This window comes from Monodon monoceros, unplaced genomic scaffold, assembly GCF_005190385.1.
Source record: "Monodon monoceros isolate NGI ecotype Baffin Bay Population unplaced genomic scaffold, NGI_Narwhal_1 Super_Scaffold_14, whole genome shotgun sequence".
NCBI lineage: Eukaryota > Metazoa > Chordata > Mammalia > Artiodactyla > Monodontidae > Monodon > Monodon monoceros.
In genome coordinates, this window is record NW_021703770.1 from 30,668,762 (window position 1) to 30,693,825 (window position 25,064).

The 25,064-nt window shown below is 37.8% G+C and overlaps 1 protein-coding gene across 1 annotated transcript in view; it reads right to left on the bottom strand.

Annotated features, from left to right (window-relative positions):
* RIMS2 (regulating synaptic membrane exocytosis 2) overlaps positions 1 to 25,064 on the bottom strand; it is a 649,263-nt gene that overhangs the window by 569,957 nt on the left and 54,242 nt on the right. The window contains exon 6 of the mRNA XM_029222530.1: positions 24,701 to 24,897. Coding sequence (XP_029078363.1) covers positions 24,701 to 24,876 — 176 coding nt within the window. The 5' untranslated portion in view covers positions 24,877 to 24,897. The remainder of the gene's footprint in view (positions 1 to 24,700; positions 24,898 to 25,064) is intronic.

The following is a 25,064-nucleotide window of genomic DNA, read 5'->3' on the forward strand; positions in this document are numbered from 1 at the left end:
AAAATCATTAATCTAATCAATGATATGGATGATTCTAAACTGGGTTTTATTTTATAAGTAGATCATTCTACTTCTAATTCACCTTTACTCCTAAGGCATCCAGAAAAGCAGATAGAATCAAAGTCAATCATATCTTTTTTAGGCAAATAACAGATGGCAAGTAAGTTGATGCTCAATCCAAAATTGAAGGTGGCAGTTTGGCAGGAAATGAAGGGGTACGGTGACAGGGAATTTTAGAGTAGTATTAGAAATACTCTGTACAGTTTGGCAGGAAATCCATTAACACAGAATGGATACTGAAGATTGAAGACCTTCACACTTACTCCTCTATGGTGAAGAGTAAACCATTTCTCATGTGCTTCCCCCATATGTATCTATGCATGTGTGTATGTCTCTGCATCTGTCCCTCCCTCTCTCTCTCTCTCTCTCTCACACACACACACACACGCACATACACACACACACACACACCCTACATCCTCATTAATGGCTATACCAAAATGATTAATTCAGGTTTACCTTCAGGGTCAGCTTTTAGAGTATTTCTAATGCTACTCTAAAGTTCCCTGTCACCATACCCCTTCATATCTTCTATCAGTACCTTGAAACTCTTTAAACAAGGTGTCTTTAATTCCTTCATTAACTTATTACTGAACACCTACTATGTGTCAGGCATTATGCTAACTAACCTCAAAAAGGAATAGAGTAATACATCATACACAGTTCTTCCCCTGTCTTCTCATATATATAACTCACTAATAACTGGCTGAACCTATAAATACATATCTGCTTAAGGTTATAACTTTATTATTAGCCACTTGGAAATTTTACTTTTTTTTATTATTTTCCATTTGAGAAAATATAAATGATTGATCACTCTTTTTCTAAGTGGTAGAGATTGAGAAGATTAAAGAATAGGATGGCAGTAAATGCCCAAAGAAGTCATTTGCAAATAGGGAAAATGTATCAAATGGGAAAACTAGGAAGAATGCAAGGTAGGTTCTGAGGCAGGAGATAGATGGGCCCCAGGCTGAGCATCTGGAATTTGTCCCCTGTGGACAGATTCTCCAAAATAGCAAGAGCAAGAGACAAGCTGAGCCCTGCCCAGATAACAGACAGAGACCACATATTTCTCATTCTCGAGGTCAAGGAGACCTTCCCAACTATACAAGCGCAGAGAGGCTCTTTGGAGGTCAAAAATGGAGTGATGTCAACCTACCCATAGGCCTCTTCGCTGGAATCCATCTTAGCTACGAGATGCGCACACACATGGGAGGGCCCTGAGATAAGCCAAATACGGACTCAGAACCAGGCAAAGCAAGATGATTGGCCAAAGGAAACCTGGAAGAAATGCCCCATATAAGTGATTCAAACTACCACAAAGGCACGGCTCTCTCTCTGAGCCCGCCCATGTGTGCCTATTCACACGTATTCTTTTTCCTCCTAATAAACACTTTACTTGTTTCACTGCTCTCCATCTCTTTGTGGAAATTTATTTCTACAAAGCTGACGGGCCAGGGCCTTGTCACTGGCCACTGGCCCCTGGGGGTCTAATGGTAGGATTCAGTTCTCTCACTGCCTCGCCCTGACTTCAATCGCTGGCCAGGAACTGAAATCCTGCTTCAAGCCGCTGCAGGCCAAGGCCACCCGAGATCAGGTTCCAACAAGTTCTCTATTGTACGGTGGCCTAGTCCTCTTTATCATCAAACTTGGGCAGATAAATAGAAACTGCATTGTCATTAGAAACATGGTCTTTGGGTCACAAGAATCACAACAATCCTGTTTCACAAGACTAATGATTTTTTTTCTATTTTACTAAGAGCTATGTCCTCAGAGGATTTATTAATCAAGGTTATCACTCTACTCCATATAAACCTAAGGAAAATATTGGTGAAATTTAATTATCATTCATCTAGTGTTCCTTAACCTTTCTCTTAAGTAGATGCTGTAAAACTCTTACCCACATTTTAATATTATTCAGGTCTAAGTGAACATGTAGTCTGAAGGAATCCCCTAAAAACCAACCAAGATGGGCTTCCCTGGTGGCGCAGTGGTTGAGAGTCCGCCTGCCGATGCAGGGGACACAGGTTTGTGCCCCGGTCCGGGAGGATCCCACATGCCGTGGAGCGCCTGGGCCCGTGAGCCATGGGCGCTGAGCCTGCATGTCCAGAGCCTGTGCCCCGAAACGGGAGAGGCCAAAACAGTGAGGGGCCCCCAAACCGAAAAAAAAAAAAAAAAAAAAAACCGACCAAGAGCAACTAAACAGCAATTTACAGAAAAATGTTTGCAACAGAATAGAGAAAAAATAGGAAAATATCTGGATAAGCTACTTCACAGTGGAAGGGGAACTTCAAGGGAATAGACTGAAAGAAAAAAACAAAAACATAGCTAACCTGGGAATTCCCTGGCAGTCCAGTGGTTAAGACTCGATGCCTTCATGGCCCAGGGCCCAGGTTAAATCCCTGGTGGGGAAATAAGATGCCACAAACAACGTGGCATGACCAAAAACAAAAAAACATAGCTAACCTGATATATATATAAATTATCAGTAATAGAAATTGCAGACTGGGGAGGAGGTGAGTGGGCAGCAAATGGAGGAGAAAAGAAAGGGAAAGCAAAAAGAAGGAAGGGCTAACAATATGCCATAAACTGGAACCCAAATAGGCAGAAAAAGGCTCAGAGACGTTTTAAGAATGGGAGAGCCTAATTCAACTTTGAATTATCCACTATGTGGAAACCCCATCATCATTATCCCTAAATCTCCAGAGAAATTCTATGAACACGGCTGTCTGATATGAGTAAAATTTTAAAATCCAGGAAATAAAGCTGTGTTCCACATTTGGCTTGACTCCAGGGCAGAGAAAAAGGCAAAACATACAGCAAAAATGAATACTGGAATGCTGAACTTTTTTTGCTGTAATTGCAATTAAATGTTCTGCAGGTATTAAAAACAAGAATGGAGGAGAATCCATTCTCCCAAAGAGAATTAACATAAATTTAGAAGTACACTATCTGGTCAATTTGAAAAAGTTATGAACATCTTTGAAATACACACTTGTCAAACTACATATTAAGTCCATAGCAGGGCTTACATTTGGATGAGCTATTTGCAGAATTTTAAAAAACAACTGTTTTAATACTAATACTTTGTTTTGTTTTGTTTGCGGTACGCAGGCCTCTCACTGTTGTGGCCTCTCCAGTTGCGGACGCGCAGGCTCCGGACGCACAGGCTCAGCGGCCATGGCTCACGGGCCCAGCCACTCCACGGCATGTGGGATCGTCCCGGACCGGGGCACAAACCCGTGTCCCCTGCATCGGCAGGCGGACTCTCAACCACTGCGCCACCAGGGAAGCCCTTACTTTTTAATTAGTTATAAAAAGACTTTAAGATACAATTGTCAGGTTACTAATGACAAGAATAGAGCAAAGCTGAGATTCTGATTAACTATTTTCAGCATGTTGTTTATTTAAAAAATTTTTAAAAACCACCTTTCAGACTCAAGAGGGCCATCTGCTACACTCAATCTAAAGAATCTTTTAGTGAAGAAAATGTTCAAGGACAAATACCCAGATGAATTTCACCGATGTTCTTCTCACTTCCTCTCACTCTAGTCTCATCTTCTAATCTCAAGATTGACCTTCATATAAACGAATGAATCTAACTTCATATAGGGATGGCAAGCACAAGATTGGTAGCAGAAAAAGTAACCTAAAATGCATAGCACTTATTTTTTCCTATTAATGTTTATCATAAATCTTCTGTGTACCTGGTACACAGGTACTTGCATCTCACCACAACCCTATGAAACAGGTGTTATTGTCCTCAATTTATAGTTAAAGCAACAGAGAATCCAAAAGATTAAGTGACTTCCCAAGGTCACACAACTAGTAACTGGCAAACTAGGATATGACGCAGAGTTGACTAATGCCAAAGCCTTCCCGTTACACTGCTTACACACTGCATTGCTTTAACTCCTTGAAACCAGCTAAGGAAACATAGAATAAGGAGGAAAATAAGAATAAAAATCAATATTTGCAATCATAAAAATCCGGCTACTTATATAAGCTATCTGAATTGACTTAGACTATATAAATTCCCCTAATTCTAACCAGACAAAAACAGGATCCATAAGAGGGAAATTTTTACTAGAACTCCATCTTATATTGTTAAAGGAACCAGCCAGCTCTAAATCATAATGTTTCTGACTCTAATTACTTTAAACAGAGGTAAAAGACAAGTAGCAAAGCCATAAAGGACTGAGATTAGACTGCTGAACCTAGAGCAGGAATCAAGAGTGCTAACTTAGGATAAAGCATTGCTTATGTTAATAGCCTAGAAAAGGGTCCAGGAAAAGAGAAACAGTGGAGAACTGACTCTCAACGGGAAGGCTATAACAGAGATTATTCATGAATCACAGAAATGAATGAGAACTATAGGGTAAAAGCCGGGACAGAGCTGAGAAATGTGAACTGGAAAGGGTGGGAAAGAGGAGAGTGTTTGAAAACATTGGAAATATTGAAACATATGGTAAACTGTCTCACGACAGTTTGAGCTATGGCATGGTTATATAAATTCCTGCTGCAAAATCTGGTGGCAGATTGGAAGCATGTGTTCCAAAACAATTCCATAAGATTTCCTATTGAAGTTGAAGAAAATGAGTAATGAGAGTTTTATGTCCTTAGTGGTATGTGAGCCTCTTCAAAAGATGGTTTTAGGGACTTCCCTGGTGGTCCAGCAGCTAAGACTCTGCGCTCTCAGTGCAGGGGACCTGGGTTCAATCCCCGGTCAGGGAACTAGATCCCGCATGCCACAACTAAAGATCACGCACGCTGCAACTAAACATCCCATGTGTCGCAACTAAAGATCCCACATCTTTCTCCCTCAACTAAAAATCCCACACTCCGCAAGTGAAGATCCCGCACACAGCAACAAAGATACCACGTGCCGCAACTAAGGCCCAGCGCAGCCAAATAATTAATTAAAAAAAGAAAAAAGATAGTTTTAGCATAACTTTTTAAACGAAAGCACCACTGATTTGTTCCCAATCTCAAATATTTAAGATACATAGTATATGTGATATATTAATTCACTAAATCATATATTCCATATATGCTCCCCTTATAAGAGGGTCCCCCTTTCCCTACTTCAGTGCTCCAGGAACAGTGAAAATCTTATGCCTAAAAGAAAAGATCTATGAAAGGGAAAGGTGGATGATGAGCTGGAAAGATAGTTTGGGGAGAGACTGTGAAGGAACTTGTGTACAAAAGTAAGAAGTCTGAATTTTATCCAAAGCAAGAGGAAGGCTAAAGAGGTCTTTAAGCTAGGCAATGAATGATTTAAATTTGGTTTTTAAGACAGTACTTTGAAACTATACAGAGGACAAATCCAGGATAGAAACACAAGATCTCAGAATACGAGACAGTGGCAATACTGGTGGAAACACACTGGTGAGAATTCTCACACTAGCTAGATTTTCTGACACTAAATCAATGGAATTTATGAATATACAGGCCCTAACATGCTCTTATTTCAAAATCTTTCATGGCAATCAAACATGCCAGTGATATAAATTCGAATTTCTTAACATGGCATACAAGCATAGATGGTTCTAAATATTTAACAACTGATACAACCATATAAAATTAATATACAAATAAATATATAAATTAACATTAAAAGTAAATTTCTATTGGGTGTAAGATAGGATCAAGGACGTGTTGTACAACATGGGGAATACAGTCAATATTTTGAAATGACTATAAATAGAAATTAACTTTTAAAAATTGTATAAAGTTTTTAAAAAATTATAAATAAATTAAAAAAAATAAATAAATTTCTTTTTTCCAAATAAGCTATAGATGCTTACTGTGTACAGTAGTCCCTCCTTATCTGTGGTTTTGCTTACTGCAGCTTCAGTGATCCACAGTCAACAGCAGTCAAAAAATATTAAATGGAAAATGTTTATTTCAGAAATAAACAATTCATAAGTTTTAAATTGCACATCATTCTGAACTGCGTGATGAAATTTTAAGCTGTCCCGCTCTGTCCCACCCAGGACGTGAATCATCCCTTTGCCCAGCTCATCCTGCCTATTTGTCACCTAGTAGCCTTCTTGGTTATCAGATCAACTCTCACAGTATCACAGCACTTCTGTTCAAATAGCCCTTATTTTACGTAATAATGGTCCCAGAGCACAAGACTAGCGACGCTGGCAATTTGAAAATGCCAAAGAGAAGCCATAATATGTTTCCTTTAAGTGAAAAGGTTAAAGTTCTCAACTTAATAATGAAAGAAAAAAATTGTCTGCTGAGGTTGCTAAGATTTACTGTAAGATCAAATTCTCTGTCTGTGAAATTGTGAAGAAGGAAAAAGAAATTTGCACTCGTTTTGCTGTCGCACCTCAAACTTCAAAAGTTATGGCCACTTGAATGATAAGTTAAGATGGAAAAAGCATTAAATTTGTACAATATTTTGAGACAGCACATTCACATAACCTTTATTACAGTATATTGTTATAATTGTTCTATGTTATTTTTAGTTATTGTTGTTAATCTCTTACTGTGCCTAATTTATAAATTAAACTTTATCATAGGTACTTACATACAGGAAAAAACAGCACATATGGGGTTCAGTACTATCCGCAGTTTCAAGCATCCCCTGAGGGCTGTGGAACATATCCCCAGCTGATTAAGGGGGACTACTGTAATAAGAGTTGTACCATAAATTATACACATAGTCATTTAAATAATTTCCAAATCATTTGTTAAGTTTTAGAAGTGTTCATTTAATCTCTTTAAAGGGGCCATGATTTGATATTTAGAACCATACCAAGCTTTTCCCAACATCTTTCTCATTAAAATGACAGTCATTAGTCCCTGGTACCCAGCAGCACTTTGCTGCAGCTGTAAGGCAACTGGGCATGCTGCCTGCATGTCATTGTCACATAGCATATGGATGCTAGTGTTTCCCATGAAACCCCTGTGCCTCAGGACATTCCCCCAAAAAATGGTGCCACAGAAACTACCTGCACTGCAGCCTGTTCCATTACCTCCAACAACAGGAAATGCTGAAGTATTAGGCAGGCACTAAAGCTCCAGCTCCAGTCACTATGTGCCTTCCAAGGACCACATTAATCCACACCAGCAATGTTACGAGGACATGTCATTCACAGCTACAGATTGCACTGGACAACATCATTAGGTAACATTCTCCAATAAAAGTTACCAATCTGCATTAAAGTGATTCAATATTTTAATAACTAGTATCTCTGTACTGGTACACATCAGTTGAACACCAGTCCTTCATACAAGGTCCTGTACAACTGACCCCTGCCAACTAGCTTCTACCACTCCACCCCTTCCTCCCATCTTTCAGGCACCTAGCAATATAGGAATATTTTAAATGGCTGGTGACAGTTATAACATCAATGGCCACTGTGATTATGACAATTAACATGTTATAGCAATTTATAGCTCACAGGTACTTTCATTTACAGTGTCACCTTAACCTTATGAGAAAGATACTACAGACCCTAATTCCTTACCCATGATTCCAAAACCCAAAAGCTCTGAAAACAGAGCTTTTTTTGTGAGTCTGTGCCAAAATTCTTGATCTGAATGAATTAGCATGAGGCTTTATATAGTCTTTATTTAACCTACTTGTAAATATTCATGTTTCACTAGAGAAATATAAATGGGTTCGCTTAGGGGCTGCTGTCCTGACCCGCTAAGAGTTACACATTTCCGTGGCATATGCACCTTTACATTTCTAAAATCCAAAATAGCTGCATTATAAAACACAGCTGGCAAAACAAGTTTCAGTTAAGGAATTTTGGACCTGTGTTTTCGATCTCCATTTACAGAGTTTAGGGAGTTGAAGTGACTTCTTCAAGATAACATAGCTTGTAAATGATGGTGCCAGGACTCTAATCCAGATACCCAAATCTTGTTTTTTATTCCTTATCCAAGACTGACCATAAATGGAACAACCTTTTTCTGCATAAAAAGACACATTTCATATTTCATGTAATATCATGTAAGCATAAGTTAATATAAAAATTTTTAATGCAAAATTTTAAAGTCTGTACCTAACCTTCAAAACATGTATTTCCTGCTGCTTAAATATGTTTCACCCTCACTATTTTACACAAATGAGTTAGGTCACTGTCAGCTTTGAGGTCACTGACCCAGAAGTTAAGAGCACCATCAATTTTTATGTTGATACTATTTTTCACTAAAATTCCTAAAAACTACAAAGCAAATTAAACAATTTTAAAGGCAGAATTATAAATAATTATCCTAGGGATTGACAAACTTTCTAATACCAATCCTGTCAGTCCTGTGGTAGTTATATTTTTCAACAAATATTTCTGATTCTGCTTCTATCCATGGTAGGATTACACTTTTCTACCCTGAGTTAGGCATGATCATGTAACTTGCTATGTATGGCCAATGAAATGTGAGCAGAAGTTATATACATATTTCTGAGAGGAAACTTTAAGAGACAACTTGCAATTCACCAGTCTCTCTCTTCATCTGCTCTCAGGGTTGACAATAGAGTGAAGGTCCCAATTGAGCCAGAAAAAACATATAGCATGAAAAAGAAATAAGCCTATATTGTTTTAAGCTACTGATATTTGAGGATAGCATAGCCTACCGTAAATTTATACATGTATTGCCTCTCAGCTCCTAATCCATCCTTCTTTGTCCCACTTGGTGATACTGGATCTGGACTCTATGACCATTTCTCCTTTACCACTTGGCACAATGTTAAGTTTTGTCAGTAGAGGGAGCCAGAGCAAAAGGAAGAAGGGGCTTTTCTTTTTGGTTCTGAGAGTTCTGTAGTGTTTCCTGCTATGCTTGGCTGCCAGGAGCTTACAGTATACCCAGTGGCACTCACTCTCCTAGCACTTTTCAACAACACCCCAACAGGCATCGTTCCAGAAATTTCAGCAGCATCCCAGCAGGCAGTATCCCGACAAGTTTCATGGACACCCATGGGTGGCTCCCCAGTAAGGGACTTTCCTGAGCACTCCAGCCATCTTCTCAGCAGCCAACATCCCCACAGATGATTTCCTGCCTGCTTGCCTCAGCTGGTGGCAGCTCAATGGGACACTGCCACGACCTCCAAAAAGGGCTGAATTTCAGCCTTAGTTATGGGGGAAGGGACCTCTTCCAAGTTTGCTCCTTCCTTGGGTACTCAGCCTCAGCCCTAAAGGAGGTGGCTGTTCTCTGCTACAAGTTAACAAACCTTTATATTAAAATTTCCCTGTTCAAATTACTATTGTAGTTTCTGTCTCCTGACTGGACTCTGTTATCTAGTCTACTCCAACATATAAAACTATATGCTGGACTTCCCTGGTGGCGCAGTGGTTAAGAATCTGTCTGCCAATGCAGGGGACACGGGTTCAATCCCTGGTCCAGGAAGATCCTACATGCCGTGGAGCAACTAAGCCCGTGCACCACAACTACTGAGCCTGCACTCTACAGCCCATGAGCCGCAACCACAGAGCCCGTTGCCACAACTACTGAAGCCCATGCACTCTAGGGCCCACATGCCGCAACCTCTGAGCATGTGTGCTGCAACTACTGAAGCCCACGTGCCTAGAGCCCGTGCTCCGCAACAAGAGAAGCCACCACAATGAGAAGCCCGCACACCGCAACAGAGTAGACCCTGCTCGTCGCAACTAGAGAAAGCCCGCACGCAGCAACGAACACCGAACACAGCCAAAAAAGAATGGTAATTACTAACATATATTTTTAAAAAAATGCTGAAACATGAATTTGTGTTAGTAGTTTTGAAGGACAGCCTTGGTTATTTTCTTTTTCTAGCTATTTCATAGCTACTTTTAATATTTTATGTACTAAAGTGAAAACAATAGATTATATTTTAACCAGACATAAAATTTAAGTCATACTATATACTGTATCTTTTCATTAAATCAGACTTCTTGGCTAAAAATTATAAGAAATAAAAATAATATATGAAAGCACATTTATTGTGGGGTAAGAAATGGCTCTTCAACCAAACATGCCAAGAGAAACTACATTCTCATCAAAAGATTAAATCCCAATCTTTATTTACTCATACTATAATATAAAGCTTATACTGAGTCTTTTAAAAGGCCATCAGATAATGAAAATGTTGCATTTGGAAAGGTTTCAATAACTCTTCAGTATGTTAGTCATATGATAAATTTATTTATTCCTCAATCTATAAAAATAAATCCAATTATTAACGGAAAAGACTACTCAGGAAGAGTACTTAAGTGTTCTTTATGTGCAGAGCTAAGAACAATTCTCACTGCTTGCCCCCAACCCCCCAACCCCACTTCCCATTTGACCAGTATTTTAATTCAAGAGGAAACTTAAATAAATGAAAAGTGAAGAGCAGATTGGCAATAATTTGAGGGCAATAAAGTATAATAAACCTATGGAAAAGTACCTATTGTAAAATAGGTAAAAAATAGGTTAAAAAACCTATTGTAAAATATTATTTCAAAGATACCATTCTAGAATTTGTGTCTCCGAATACAAAATACATTTTTAAAAATAAGAGTTGCTCAATGTCTCCTTTATAAAAACATATATCCAAACTTAATATCTAGTGGCACTTACTATAGGAATGTAAGGAAAATAATGGTTGCCCAAAGATGTTCACGTTCTAATCCCAGGAACGTGAATATATGTATCCTTACATGGTAAAAGAGATTTTAGAGATGTGATTAAGATGGGAAGATTATTCTGCAATATCTGGGTGTGCTCAATCTAATCATATGAACCCTTAAAAGAGAAAAATCTTTCCCAGCTGTGGACAGAGAGAGAGGCAGTGACAGAAGAACGGTCAAAGAGATGGCATCTTGAGAACTGAATGCCCCATCGATGGTTCTGAGATGTAGGAGGCTATGTGCAACACTGGAGAGAGGTCTCTAGGAGGTCAAAACACAATTCAGCTGATAGCCAAGAAGGAAATGGGGATCTCAGTCCTATAACATCAAGGAACTGAATTCTTTCAACAACCCAAATGAGCAAGGAAACACCCCCTGCTAGCTTCCAGAAAGAAACACAGCCAGTTCTTTGATTTTGTCCAGTAAGACCCATGTCAGACTTCTGACTTAACAGAACTGTATGATAATACATTTGTATTGTTTTAAGCCACTAAGTTTGCTAGTAGTAGAAAACTAATTAATACAAGGGATACTACTTATAACCTTGGAAGATCTAGGTCATACTTTATTAAAGGAAGTAGCAATGTCTTTTCAACAGGTATTAAAATATTGGGGATTCATAAAAGTATTTATTGAAGATAAACTGGATTGATATTCTCCACAGTTATCAATGCTTTCCTCTTTCAGCTAATTTATTTATTTAACAAACACATGATGTTTATTATGTGCTAGGAACTCTTCCAAGAGCTTTATAAATGTAAACTCAATCCTCATAACAGCTTATGAAGTAGGTATTATTATCCCCGTTTTACAGATAAAGACACTGAGGTGCCCAACTACCAAGTAACAGAGCTGGGATTCAAACCCAAGCTTGTCTGACTCCAGAGTCCAAGTGTTTCAGCACTAGGCTCTTAACTACTTTCCATAAGACTAAACAGCAATGTGATGGAAAGAGACTGGGTTTTGGAGTTTAGAAAGGTCTAGGTACAGATCTGTGTTCTGTTACTCATAAGCTTTGTAACCTGGATCCTAGTACATAGTAGACACTGAAGAAATATTAATTCCCTCCTTCAATTCCTGCTACAAGTCTAGAGATATATTCAAATTCAGAGAAAACCCTATATGGAAGAGGCTTAAGATAAAAAGTGAACACTAGTCTCATACTCTTGAATTTCCACTTCTCCTTCCTCAATTTTACACATTCCTCTTCAGATCTCAGCTAAGACAACCAATGGTACCACAGCAACACATCTCTAGGAGTACTCTAAGCTCTCACTATCATATCAACAAAAATATACTGGAATTTTACCATTAAGAACATAATTACAAAGTAAGGGGGAATTTTTTTAAGAAATTAAACATGAGGTATAGGTAGGGTAAAGCCTCTTTAAGGAAATCTTAGCCATAGATTACCTCAAATGAAGCAGCTATTACACACACCTTCTGGTTCATTTCTTTGGCTCAAGTTTGTTACCACGTTACCTTATTCTTGTTAACATATTTGAAGACTGGTCACTGACCATATGCTAATATTCTTTATCATCTAGAAATCAACTTCATCACCTCATATTCTAGACATTGAACCTGGTCTTAACAAAGATGTTTTGTCCTCAAAGCTTCCTACTCCTGTAATACCACCATTATTATTGTCCAGAGAATTTTTTTTGTTGGTGGAATTCTCTAAAATGCTAACTACTATTTCAAATAGAAAAATACTCTACACTATAGCAAAAAAACAGTGTCTACTGGTGCACCAGCAAAAGGTGGCTTAATCTCTCACATCCTTGAATAAATGTGTATTAAATGAAAAGTTTTTTAAATGTAAAAAATAATACTTATTAAATGTATTTTGTTCTCAACTGTTTTCATCTGCTGCCCACTACTTGATTGTTAGTTTAATACCATGCACCATAACCAATAGCTCTCATGTCCAAGAGAAGTAACAATAAACTTCTTACAAATGTGACCACTAAATCCTAAAGATAATCATTTCTTGAGGTATTAGCAGCTATCCACTCTGTCAGTTAGGTAGTGCCAGATTTAATCATTCATTCAAAACAAATTTATATCCACTTACAACGGACCACCCACTGGGAACACTGTCCTTTTTCTACAATCTATCAGAAAATAGGAAGAAGTCAACAACTATAACATAATAAGGTGTGGTTATTAAGAGTACAAATTCTGGAATATGACTGCTTGGGCTTAAATCCTCGCTCCCTACTGAACACTCTGAGCATATAACTGGAGTCTTCATTTTTTTTTTTAATCTGTAAAACTGGGGAAAATAATAACTATCTCATAAGATTGCTGTAGCGGCTGAATCAGATAATGCATATATAATAGAGCATAGCAACAGCACAGTAAGAATTCAATAAATGTTGGCTATTGCGCATTAATGTAGTATTAATGTACATAATAGAAGTATATAACAAGAGTTTGTAAGAGCACAAACGAGAGTCATCTAACCCAGTTTCCAAAAGGTTGGAAACCTGAGATGAATCTCAGTTAAGACCTAGGAGGACTTAGCCAGAGCAAAGTGGCTAGGGCTTTCTAGTCATAGAGAACAGTATATGCTAAACTACAACAGAAGATGGAAAAAAAAAAATAGGGAACTCACTTCAAATATTTTGATACAGTCAAAACAGGCAGTGCTCATGAAAGACTGCCAGGATATTAAGGTTGATAAAACATCATAAAGGGACTTCTACGATATACCTAGAAGTTTGGACTATATCATAAATGCAATGGGGAGGTACTGAAGAATATTAAGAACATTAAATTTGTATGTTAGAGAGTTGTACTATTATAGAGGTTGGATTACAGGAAGTGAGCCTAAAGAAAAGATCCGTGTTTAGAAATGAATAATTAAGGAAAATATAGTAAAGGCATGAAACAATGCAGTGACAATGAAGATGGAGAGAAAGAGACAGATTTCAAAGATATTTGGGAGATAATAATGACAGGATTTGGTAACTGATTATATTTGAGGGCTGAGGAAGAGGGAGGAAATTAGAATGACTCCCATGACCTCCAGGTTTTATTAACAAATGTTTATTGACTCACAACTACGTGCCTGGTACTACCTTGGGCATAAAAAGATGATTAAAACTTGGTCCATGACATCAAAGAAACCTGTTATACCAAGAAGAACATAGAGATTAGTAACTGATACTGAAAATCTGAAACATTATAAAATAATTATTTACAAAGTGCTATGGAAATTGAAAGGAGAGATACCCAACTGGCGGAAATACATCAGAGAGATGTATCTCTTCACAGCAATGGAGCTAGGCACAAAACAGCATATCAGGTAACGTAAGAGGATGTGCATAATCAAAGAGTTAAAGAACATGACACAGAGAGGGATTTGTAAAAAGATTACTATGATTACATAGAAGGAAGTGGGTTGTGAATACCTAAAGTCATGGTCCATTCACATTCATAATCCCAATAAATTTTTACTGAACTCCGGTGTATCAGTCTGGGTCCTGGCAGGAAACAGATGGCATATTCAAACAGAGTAACTAAAGAGAGTTTAATAAAGGGACTGTTTTACAAAGGTGTGGGCAAGGTTTAAGGAAACCAACAAGGGACAGTGCAGTATGGGGGCTAGCAACAGTGGGAAGGAATTTCCAGAACCAGAAGAAAAATAGCTATACTAAGAGGGCCACCAGACTGGTATGGAGGAAACTTGGGAACAAATAACCTGACCTCATTCTCCTTCCATCCAATCTGCCAACATCTCACCTCAACAGAACCCACCTGGAGGTCAGAGAACAAGGGAGCCTGCTGGTGCAATCCACAGAGGTCAGCCTCCTATAGTACAAAGCAAAGGGGGAAAAAAATATGGAGTAGATCTGGAGCAGTGAATGGAAAAATACGTAAAATGCAGTGGTAAAGTTCAACAACATTCAACTATATCTCCCTCTGGTCTTATAAAATTCACCTCCCAGTTTTGTAAATCTTCCTAACCTTAAGAGTTTGGAGATGGAGTTTAACCATTAGCCTTCAACCTGCAACACTTTTAACATGAAGCTTCAATTTGTTCTAAAATGGATCCTTAGCGTTGTGAATTTTTCTTTCTCATCATTAAGTCTATATGCTATGTTGGCTTCCAGAGCAAGTATCTCTGTTAAGATACAGTATAAGTACTTTCCCGAAACTTCAACAACAAATCCTCAGTTGGGATACAGCCCAATTGTCACCAGACAGGTGGAAAAGACACTTCCTGATAAATTCTGTATTCAAGAATCACTGACTGAGTTAAGACTTAGGTTAGGTTAGACCAGACAATCGTTGAAGAGAGATCAGCCTGTGATGGTAAAATTCAGTACCATGGAAGTACTTCTGGATTCGACCAGTGCAGATATGAACTTTAAAGCTTTTCCAAAGTTAAATAAATAACAGGCAGTAATCATAAGAGAATTTGTATTAGATTAGGTGATATTAGCCACAGTAAAAGATATGCCTCCAAAATCACAATGACTTAACACAGAACTATATCTCTTATTCATGTAAAATCTAATGCAGGGTTGGGGGGCAGAGGGGGAGGATAATCATCAGCCAGAGCTCTATTACATGCACCCACCTAGATACAAGAGGAGCCGGAAAAGGTAGTCCAGGGCTAGACAGCTACTGCATAGCAACAACTCTATGAAAGAGGAATATAAACCTTTGATGAACACTTAGCTACCTCCACCACAAAGTTCATTTTCGACAAAAAAAAATGTTGTGCCAATAAAAGCATTAATTAATTATTTCAGCTTTCAGTCAAAAGGAATTATGTGTGATGTGATATGTGATTAAACAGGTTTTTCATGTATGTGCCTGAGAAGCAAACCATTACAACAATTGTAATAGACACCTCATACGCCAACAAAACAAGATGGATGTGAGCATCATCTCCATCTGTCAACTGAACAATACCAAAGCATCAAATACCAATAAACACCATTGTGGTTATTCTGCTATCTAGCTATATTATTTAGTGTATCCTTTTTTCCCAGTTTTAGCATCCCAGAAGCCTAGTTGCAGGATGTTTGTATGGAAAATATAAATTAGAGCTTTTTGACATGTATATATAATATAGATATAATACACGTTCATAATATATAAACTATATAAAAGTTGTTCATTCTTAGCTTAATTTATGCTATGTAGTTGCCCACCAGTTTTTTGGTAACAATTATAGAGAGAGAGTAGGTGAAACAATATTATATCACTCCTGGGTCTAAACCTGTTCTCAACTTTTCCCTTTCTATAATCCTAGCTCTAATCCTATTTCTAGAACTTCTCATCACAAAATCCAACAAAACTTATAAATTCTGCAATAATTCAGTAAGCTCATATAAAGAGGAAAAGAATCGTCATCAACTGCAACATGTCATCTCCACAGCTAATCTCCTCTCTATATTTTCCTAAAATACACTCGCCATTTCCAAAATTTCCTCAGAAGTGATATAGGAAGATATACAAAAAAAGGAAGTTTGCCCTAATTAAATCTAACATATACAACAAAGACTGCATAATAGTTTTAAACACCCAAAGGATTAAACAAAACCAGTTGGTGAGAAATTCACTGAGACTAAATTGTCAATGGGAGCAAGGAATGTTCAATAAAAGGAAGACAGACCTGGAAAAGATTACATGGTGTTAATATATCCAGCAGGAAAAAGTATTATAAGCAAAGATATTTATTAGGGTTCCTTCCTATTAGGAATGGATTCAAATAGTCCTGACCTTGTTCTCCCCTTTTTCTTTGCCTTCTTTCCTTTCTCCCTTTTTTATTACTGCTCTATTATTTCCCATCCTACCCCCACTACATTCCAAGTCGTAGTCACTTCTAGTACTCATATTCATGTTATAAGTTCTTTAAAATAACTAAAACAATAAAAGAAGCCACTTCCCCACCACCCTCTCAAGAGAACACTGGTCCTGAAACTAGATGGGTTCAGAGAGCTGACAGTCAGTGACATAAGCAGACAAAGACAAATAGGTACTATGTATACAGCAGTCAGTTGAGCAAGTTAGGCATCGTAAGAGCTTACTTCACCCTTTACACACAGTTGTCAAATCATGGCCATTTGGCTCCTAAATTTTTCAAAATCTGTCCTGCCTCTCCACCTCGACCATGACTGCCTTATTTCATATCTTCATCATTTATCACCCAAATTACTGTGAGAGTCTCCCAACTACTGCCCTTGTCTCTAGCATTACGTATTCTCATCAACCCATTGTACTTGTAAAACTGGTAGGGGGAGGTAGTTTGATAACAAAAGTCTGATTATATTGCGCCAGTGCTTAAAATCCTTCCTGGACTCCCTACTGCCTTCAGGATTAAATCCAAATCCAAAGAATAGCATGTAAAATCTTTTCAACTCTGAACCTTGCCATCTCTCCAGTCTCTTCTACTAACACACCTCCATTTAAACCCTGTGCTCCAGACCTTTTGAACCACTTCAAGTGAGTTTCTCCACCATTCCCTGCCTCTCTTTTACAAATGAAAGGTAAAGTTTTGGGGGAGAGAGATGTGGGAGTTTTAGTATTTTTGTTCGCAACGTCTTCCTCTGCCCAGCTAACATCTACTCATCCTTTGAGACTCAGCCTAGATACTATCTCCCCAAGACTGGATCAGGCACTCCTCTTGTATGAATATAGCCACGATATACTGTGCTCAGTGGTCTACTAGCACTTATTATGCAATAGTTTAATTGTGGTTTATCATGGTTCTTACAGTGAGTTCCTCAAGGATTAGCTGATAATGGTTAAAAGTGTTTTTAACACCCAGAGATGTCTGCATTTCCTTACATGACTAGAGAATACAAAAGTATTGATATCTCTAGTCTCTACTATCTTTAATATCTAGGAGTGAAATTTCTAGAAATTTTAAAAGAATAAAGTGTCTGACACCCTCAAACAATACCAAAGAGACAACAAACTACTCACTGGATTATCTAACATGGTTAGATATGCTTTGCTATGGTTATAATGTGCTAAAAACAACTTTACAGTGTTTTTTCATGGCACTTTACATCTTTATGTGTTCATATGATTATGCTTGGCCTTGGATTGCCTGCTCCTGGAGGAAATGAATTATTTCTAACCAACACATTCTGTATGTTCCTTACCATTCAGCTCTGTTAAACATACTGGAAATTTGCAAATGCTTTAAAAGTAATCATTTTTAAAGTAAAATATTCCTTAATTTGCAATATTCCTTAAATGGAAAATGATGTATCACAATATTCTTCTGGTTTCTAGTCAGAACAGATATGCTCTTAGTCCAAAAGAAAGATGAGCTGCAATCATACAAAAATACTGTAAGTTTGCTTCCAGTAAAATAAGCAAAACTGGACGTATGTTTAAAACTTACATTTCATTTCAAAAACAAGGGCACTACTACCTAAGCAAACCTTTTTCTTTCAGATTACTGAATTTTACCTTGAAAGCAAGCACTATCTAAATGAACATTTAATTTCTAAATGAACATTTAATTTCTAAGTGAACATTTAATTCCCAATGTTTCATTCATTCCCCCAACTAATTTTTTTTTTTTTTTTTTGTGGTACGCGGGCCTCTCACCGTTGTGGCCTCTCCCGTTGCAGAGCACAGGCTCCAGACGCGCAGGCTCAGTAGCCATGGCTCACGGGCCCAGCTGCTCCGTGGCATGTGGGATCTTCCCGGACCGGGGCACGAACCCGTGTCCCCTGCATCAGCAGGAGGACTCTCAACCACTGCGCCACCAGGGAAGCCCCCCAACTAATATTTTTGAGTGCTACAATGTGTAAGGCATTGTGTTAGATTAGAAGCTGAGGCTGAAATGATAAACGAGACAGACATGGTTCCTGTTCTCTGGGAGTTTATAATCCAGCAGGGTACACAGATTATAAACAAAGATTCCAATGTAAATTTTGATAAGAATAATTGGGGAAATACTAAAGATGTGATGAAGAATAAAAGAAAGCGCTTTCCTGCCCATGCTTTCTAAGCATGGGCAGGAAAGTGCTCTCTAAGGAGACAAATTTGAAGCCAAGGCCAGAAGGATGAGAAAGAGGCAGGCATACAAAAATTGTGTGTATTTAAGGGGCAAAGGAAAGGAGATGAGCATTCTAAACTCTAAAAACCATGCTTCAGAATTAGATTAACCTGATAAGATTTTGAGTCCTCATATATAATATGAATAAGACAAATAAGTAAATACATATTTTTGATTTACTAATAGAGTGAAAAATTGATCCAGGCAAATCTAAGAACAACCACAATGTAATTTCCACAAATTAGTTCCCTCACATTCACCTAGGACAATCAGTATCTTGGCAATAACCAATAACATGGTGTCAGTATTATTTTCACTGCTACACCTTAGTTATCAGACTCCTTATTAATGGTTTTTGCTGAGGAAACTGCTTCCAATTCATCACCTTCCCTCTCCTCATTCTTAGCCTTCTAGACAAATAATGAAGTCACCTAAAAGTCCTCCAGGCATATTTTGACTTCCCAGTAGACAAGGAAAAGAATCTCTCAAGAAAAGGGGAGGGGGGACAAATTTCACCCAGGAATGCTATAATATTAAGGCTTAGAGACTCCTGTCTATAATCAGTTAATAACAACTATTTATTTCACACCTATTTGTGCCAGGACACTTAACTAGTCTATATTGATTACAACAATCCTTCAAGGTAGATGTTATTACTCAGATAATACAGATGAGGAAACACGGGCTCAGAGAGTTTAATAATGTAAGCAAGAACTTACAGTTATTAATTAGTAAAATAAAGTTTCAAGTCGAAATCCATCTAGCCCAGCACACGTGCCTCCACTACCTCTCTCTTCATCACATTGTACAATCAATTTTTTATCAATATGTATTGTCAACAAGATATTACTTAATTGTCCTAGTTACTTTAAAATATAGAATATATATAAAGAATTTATTAGGTACTCTCTCATAAAATGCCAATCAATTTTTTAGAATGCATTTTGAATCCTTAAAATCTATAGAGTTTCAAGTTTTGGCAATGAGCATGGTGATTTACATATACAATAACGATTTTTATTTAAGTCTTCATGATTGTTACATCATTTATCTGACTCTTAAAATGTCATTAGGCTATAAGAAAAAATATGGTAGTATTTTAAATATTAGAATGAGGAAGATCATTCTAAGCATATCACAAAACCCGAAAGCCATAAAATAAAAGTAATAAATTTAAATACATTTTTAAAAACCCTGACTAGTAAAAAAAGGTATAAACAAGGCCATAAAACAGGTGACAAATAAAGAGATTCAACAAATCATTAAAAATGACAAACAGAAAAAGAAATACAAATGGTTCTCAACCTCCCTGATAGTAAGAAAACTGCAATTAAATCTAGAATGGCATATTTTTCACCAAAACATTGACAAGGACTATCACATACTGAGTGAACAAGGATGTGTGAAAATCTCCCTATTATATGTCACTTATGCATACTTCCTTTGTGAAATTTAATATTTATTATTTTTAATATTAAAATTTAAATTTTTTACTTTATATAAGTTATAAAAAATATAAAAGTTATATTTTATGACCTTTTGACCAAACAATCCGATTTCTAGGAATTTATTCCAGAGACATATTCACACATGTGGGAAATGACATATGTACAAAGATATTTATCACAGCGTTATTTCTAATGGCAAAATAATTAGAAACAACTTAAATACCTAAGACTATGAAACTAGTTAAAGAAGTTACAAAACATTCATAAAATGGGATATTACACAGCCATTAAAATGAATTAGGTACATATATTCACAGGTATGGAATTGATCTCCTAAGAAGTAAACTGCAGGACACATTGTGTTTCTTTATATTTACAAATATAAACCCATACGTGTGTGCACACACATACCTACATATACAGACACACAGTATTTGATATACACACATATCTACTCTCATGCACAGAATATTTCTGAAAGAGTATACAATATGCTGACAACAGCAGTTGCCTCTGGCTAGGGGAAACAGGTAGCTAAGAAATTTTATACATTATGTATGTGTTACCTATTAAATAAAGGAGTTTATAAATTGACTTTGGAAAGTACTTTTAAAATTGAATTATTAAAAAAAAATTAGAACTGCTTACCTATGTTTTAAATATAAGCTAAATTATTACCTTGATCTATCATGGAAATTTTTACTTATCATCTTCTTTTATTGGGGGAGCAAATTATCCCTTTGACATTAACAGAAAATCTAAACTGAGCATTCTCAGTTTAGATAATTTACACGTGTAGATAATTTACACGTCAAGAAACACATAATTTCTAATTTGTTGCAAAAACACCTCATCTGAAAGACTATTATATGCAGATAGTAGAAACTCAATAAGTATTTACTGAATGAATACTTTTCTGTTGATTTCAGTAGGTTTGCTTTCCTCATACATTTTTTTCACAATATCACACCAAAAACAAACAAAAAACAACAAAAACTTGCTGAAAAATATAAACTTTTAATAAATTATGTACTTTTGTCCCAAAAATTTCATTTTCCCAACAAGTTTGGTAAACTACTTGTTAATGAACATTACTACAATTTAAATCAACATTGCTTACTAGGTACCTACCACGTGCAGGTGTTAAGGATGCTGCAAAACACAAACTCCAAAGAAAAGAAGGGTAAGTTTTTATTCTTGCCCTCAAGAAGTTTAGTCTTGAAAGACAAGGTTTAAAAACTTTAATCAATAAAAGGACATGACAGATTTTACTGATAGATTGCGTTATCCAAACTAAAACTGTTAAAGGAATTTACATAAGGATAAAAAAAGTAATTATTGATCTACTGAGGGATCTACTGAGATATAAAAATGCTTCCAAAGGCCTAATATCTCACTCACACGTAAAATGGTATTATTTGATGGTGACCAAAGACTTCCAGAGTATGTGGATATTCAGCTAGACTTTGAAGAAATTGCTAATGATTAAATAAATACAAATAGTTTTTAATTATTCAGGCTCCTTAGAAGAGAGATTACTGTAGTGGTCTCAATCAGTTTTGATCACTCACCTCTCTCACTAAAAATATCTCAGGCATGAACTTCTTAAAATATGTATATTTATTTATAAATTATATGCATCTTCACACTGTCAATCTATATATTAAGTATTAGTAAAGCTTAATTTCTTTCTTTTTCAAATAGAAATGTAAATATGTTTTATTATTTTCTTCCTGTAATCCAATACATCATCTTATGATGCCCTTGGGTAGGCACACTCCACTTTGTATGAATACTTAACATGAATATTGAAACTCACAGATCATGCAAAAATATTTCCATGCAACAGTTTCAATTTTTCACACAGCAAACTTATTTTTTAACATAGTTGTTAAAAGGCAGCAGACATGAATTTGAATTTCAGTTTATTTCTCTCTGCCCATGACCTTCTCTCAGAATAAATGTCAACATGCAATTAAATGGACATCACTAAAGAGAAGCAAAGTGTAGTCATGACCAGATAAATGGCCCCTAAAACTTAATGGGAAATAGTAATCATTGAAGAATATTAGTATTATTTTTTCTTATAAATAGCATTTGTAACTTAATAAACAACATTGAAAATATATTACTTAGTAAATTGTCAAATTCTTCAAAACATGTCTTTCACTATTATCATTCTATTATAAAGTCTATCTATTCTTTTCCTCATTTTCTTTGCCTACTCTTAGCTTATTACAAAAGCCAAAAGTATTTTTAAAGAACATTAAAAATTAAAGTTTCAAATATATTATGCTTTAACCTCCAAATAGCTTCTTGTTAAAATGAATACAGAAATAATTCCGAAACCATGTAGATCATTTTGAGGTATGACTCCTTCCAAGTCTCAGTTAGGTAAAAATGCAAATAGATATTTTAAATAAATATGAACAGATTTTTCTTCAATGTAATTTCATATACTGTATAACTATATGTGTAGAGAATGCTTGTTTCTACCTAAACTATGCAAATATGAATGCACAAACTTTATAAGATTTGCACAGTATGTAGGTTTACATAGAAATGTAATATATTCACATGTACCTACCTAGAAAACCCTTTCACACTATATAACATATAGTTCATTTTGAGTAATTCTTAATTCAGTACTCAAAACTTCATTTAAATTTCTATATATTAGAACAATAAATAGATTTGGAACTACAGTGAACTAGCCAGTAAGTACCATGATTTAGCATACCATAAAAAAATAAAAACACATTCTACATCTAAATATGTAAGTCAAAGAAATAAAACCATATTTAATTTGAGCATCATTTTGAAAATACTTATTTTGTAGCAATTATAGTGAAAAATACAGATTCATATATCTAAGTATCAAATCTAAGTCATCAAAAAGCTTGGCATTGTTAGTATATATAGTAAAGTTGAGCAAAATTAGAAGTATGCTCAAAAAACTTTTCAAAATAATGTTTAATTCATTATTAGTTGAAATAAGCTACTCAAATCTCTTAACCTTTTTCATTTCTCGAGTCTACTAATAAATCACACTCCCAAACAAGTATTCAAACCCAGAAATCAGTTTCGAAGAAACAATTCTTCATTTCAGTTAATATGTTAGGAGCACATTTGCTCTCTTAGTGCTTCAATATTTTTGAGAGCTAGTATTTTTCTTGGACATGTAAATATATTTGATACATTTTATTATATTATTTAAAGGAGTATCTCATTAAAATATGCAAATATGTATGTATAGACAGAATTGTTTCTTTGTAAGTGCTAAAGAATACTGAATGCAACAACCTGTTTTTAAAAGTTAATGATCAGAGGTCAGTGTGTTAGTTCCCTCCTAGAGGAACTCTTAAACTTTCAACTATGTGTTTCTGTGGAGAATATGGGAAAAGTATATGTGATAACACAGAAAATAACTGTCGCATCTTTGGCATATAAACTGTACAAACTAATATCTTAATGAATAATGCATTTCAAGCAAAAATGAAAGAGTTGAGTTGGAAAAATATCAGAAGGGTTACACATCTTCTGCGCACTCTCCTTCACGTAGTAACTGGGAAATCAAATAACCGTAAAACGTTTAAAAGCAAACCTGCAGAAACAAATCTCTTTGCCAGACTGACAAGAAAAGGAGTCTCAAAGCTACAGATATCTGTCCGGACAGTTCCCTGGTGCTGAAGTTACACAGCCGCTAAACTGCGCGGGTGCCTGGGTGCTGCTTTTACCGTCCCACCCTCGGCAAGATCCCGGCTGCCTAGCCTATCAGCACGAATAGTAGAACTTCACAAGGTAGGAAGCATCCCAAAGCGCAGTAATGGGAGGAACTAGAGTCTCTTCAGAGTCCCTTCAGGATTAAACAGATTTACTAGTTGCAAACAGGAAGAGCAGCAGAGTGCAGGGTGTTAGAACCCGCTGAGGGGGAGGGGGCGGAAGATGGCGGCGGCCGCACACCCACCCGAAACGCGACAGAGCTTAGGCCCCTCGCCCGCACGGCCTCCCTCCTGCCCGCGACGACAGTGGGCAGCTCTGCTCTCCGAGCCGCCCTGCGGAGGCGGCGACAAGGCGCCCCCGGCGGCGCCCTCATCCCCGGCCGGCGCGCCTTTGCCGGGGTCCCGGCCGGGGAGCACCTGTGCACGGCCATATTGGATTCCTTGCCCCAGTCACTGCCTCCGCGCGGGGGCGGCAGGAAGGGAGAAGGGACGCGCGGAGCCTGGGTTCAGCCCCAGCCCCTCCGGGGCCACGCAGCCGAACTGGCCCGCGGGGAAAGCCAGAAGGACGCCCGGGAAAATTACAACGCCCAAAGGCTCGCGACCCTCACCTCAGCCGGCCTCGGCGCCCTCCTTCCCCGACACACACCCCCGCGCTCTGACACCCAGAAAGCAGCCCCGGCGGCCGCCGCCAGCCGCAACCCTCATGGCCCGGGCGCCGCCGGCGAGAGGGAGGGCGGCGACCCGGGGCGCGCAGGCGGCCGCAGGGCAGCGACCGAGGGGGCGGAGGGCAGGGAGGGAGGCGGGAAGATGGAGCCAGGTCCTTACTTGAGCACTGACTGCTCCTTCTCCTCTTCTTTCTTCTGCCTATCCATGACCGCCAGGATGATTTTCCTCTCCTCCTCCGTGAGGTGGCTGAGGTCGGGCATCTCGGGCTGCAGAGGCGGCTGAGAGGCCGCCGGGGTGGGAGCCGGGCGGCCCCGCGGCCCGACAGGAGCCGACATATTTGGTGGAGTCTAACCACCCTAGGGAAGAAGGGAGGCAACTCCACTGGAGGCGGCGGCGGCACCGGCGCGGGCGGCTGGGGCAGCCTCCGGCGCTGGGACAAATACATACAAATCAATGGCCTTCAATCCTAGGCGACAGCCCCCCTCCTCCAAGATAGAAAGAGCGGGGGGAGGGGAGGGCGAGC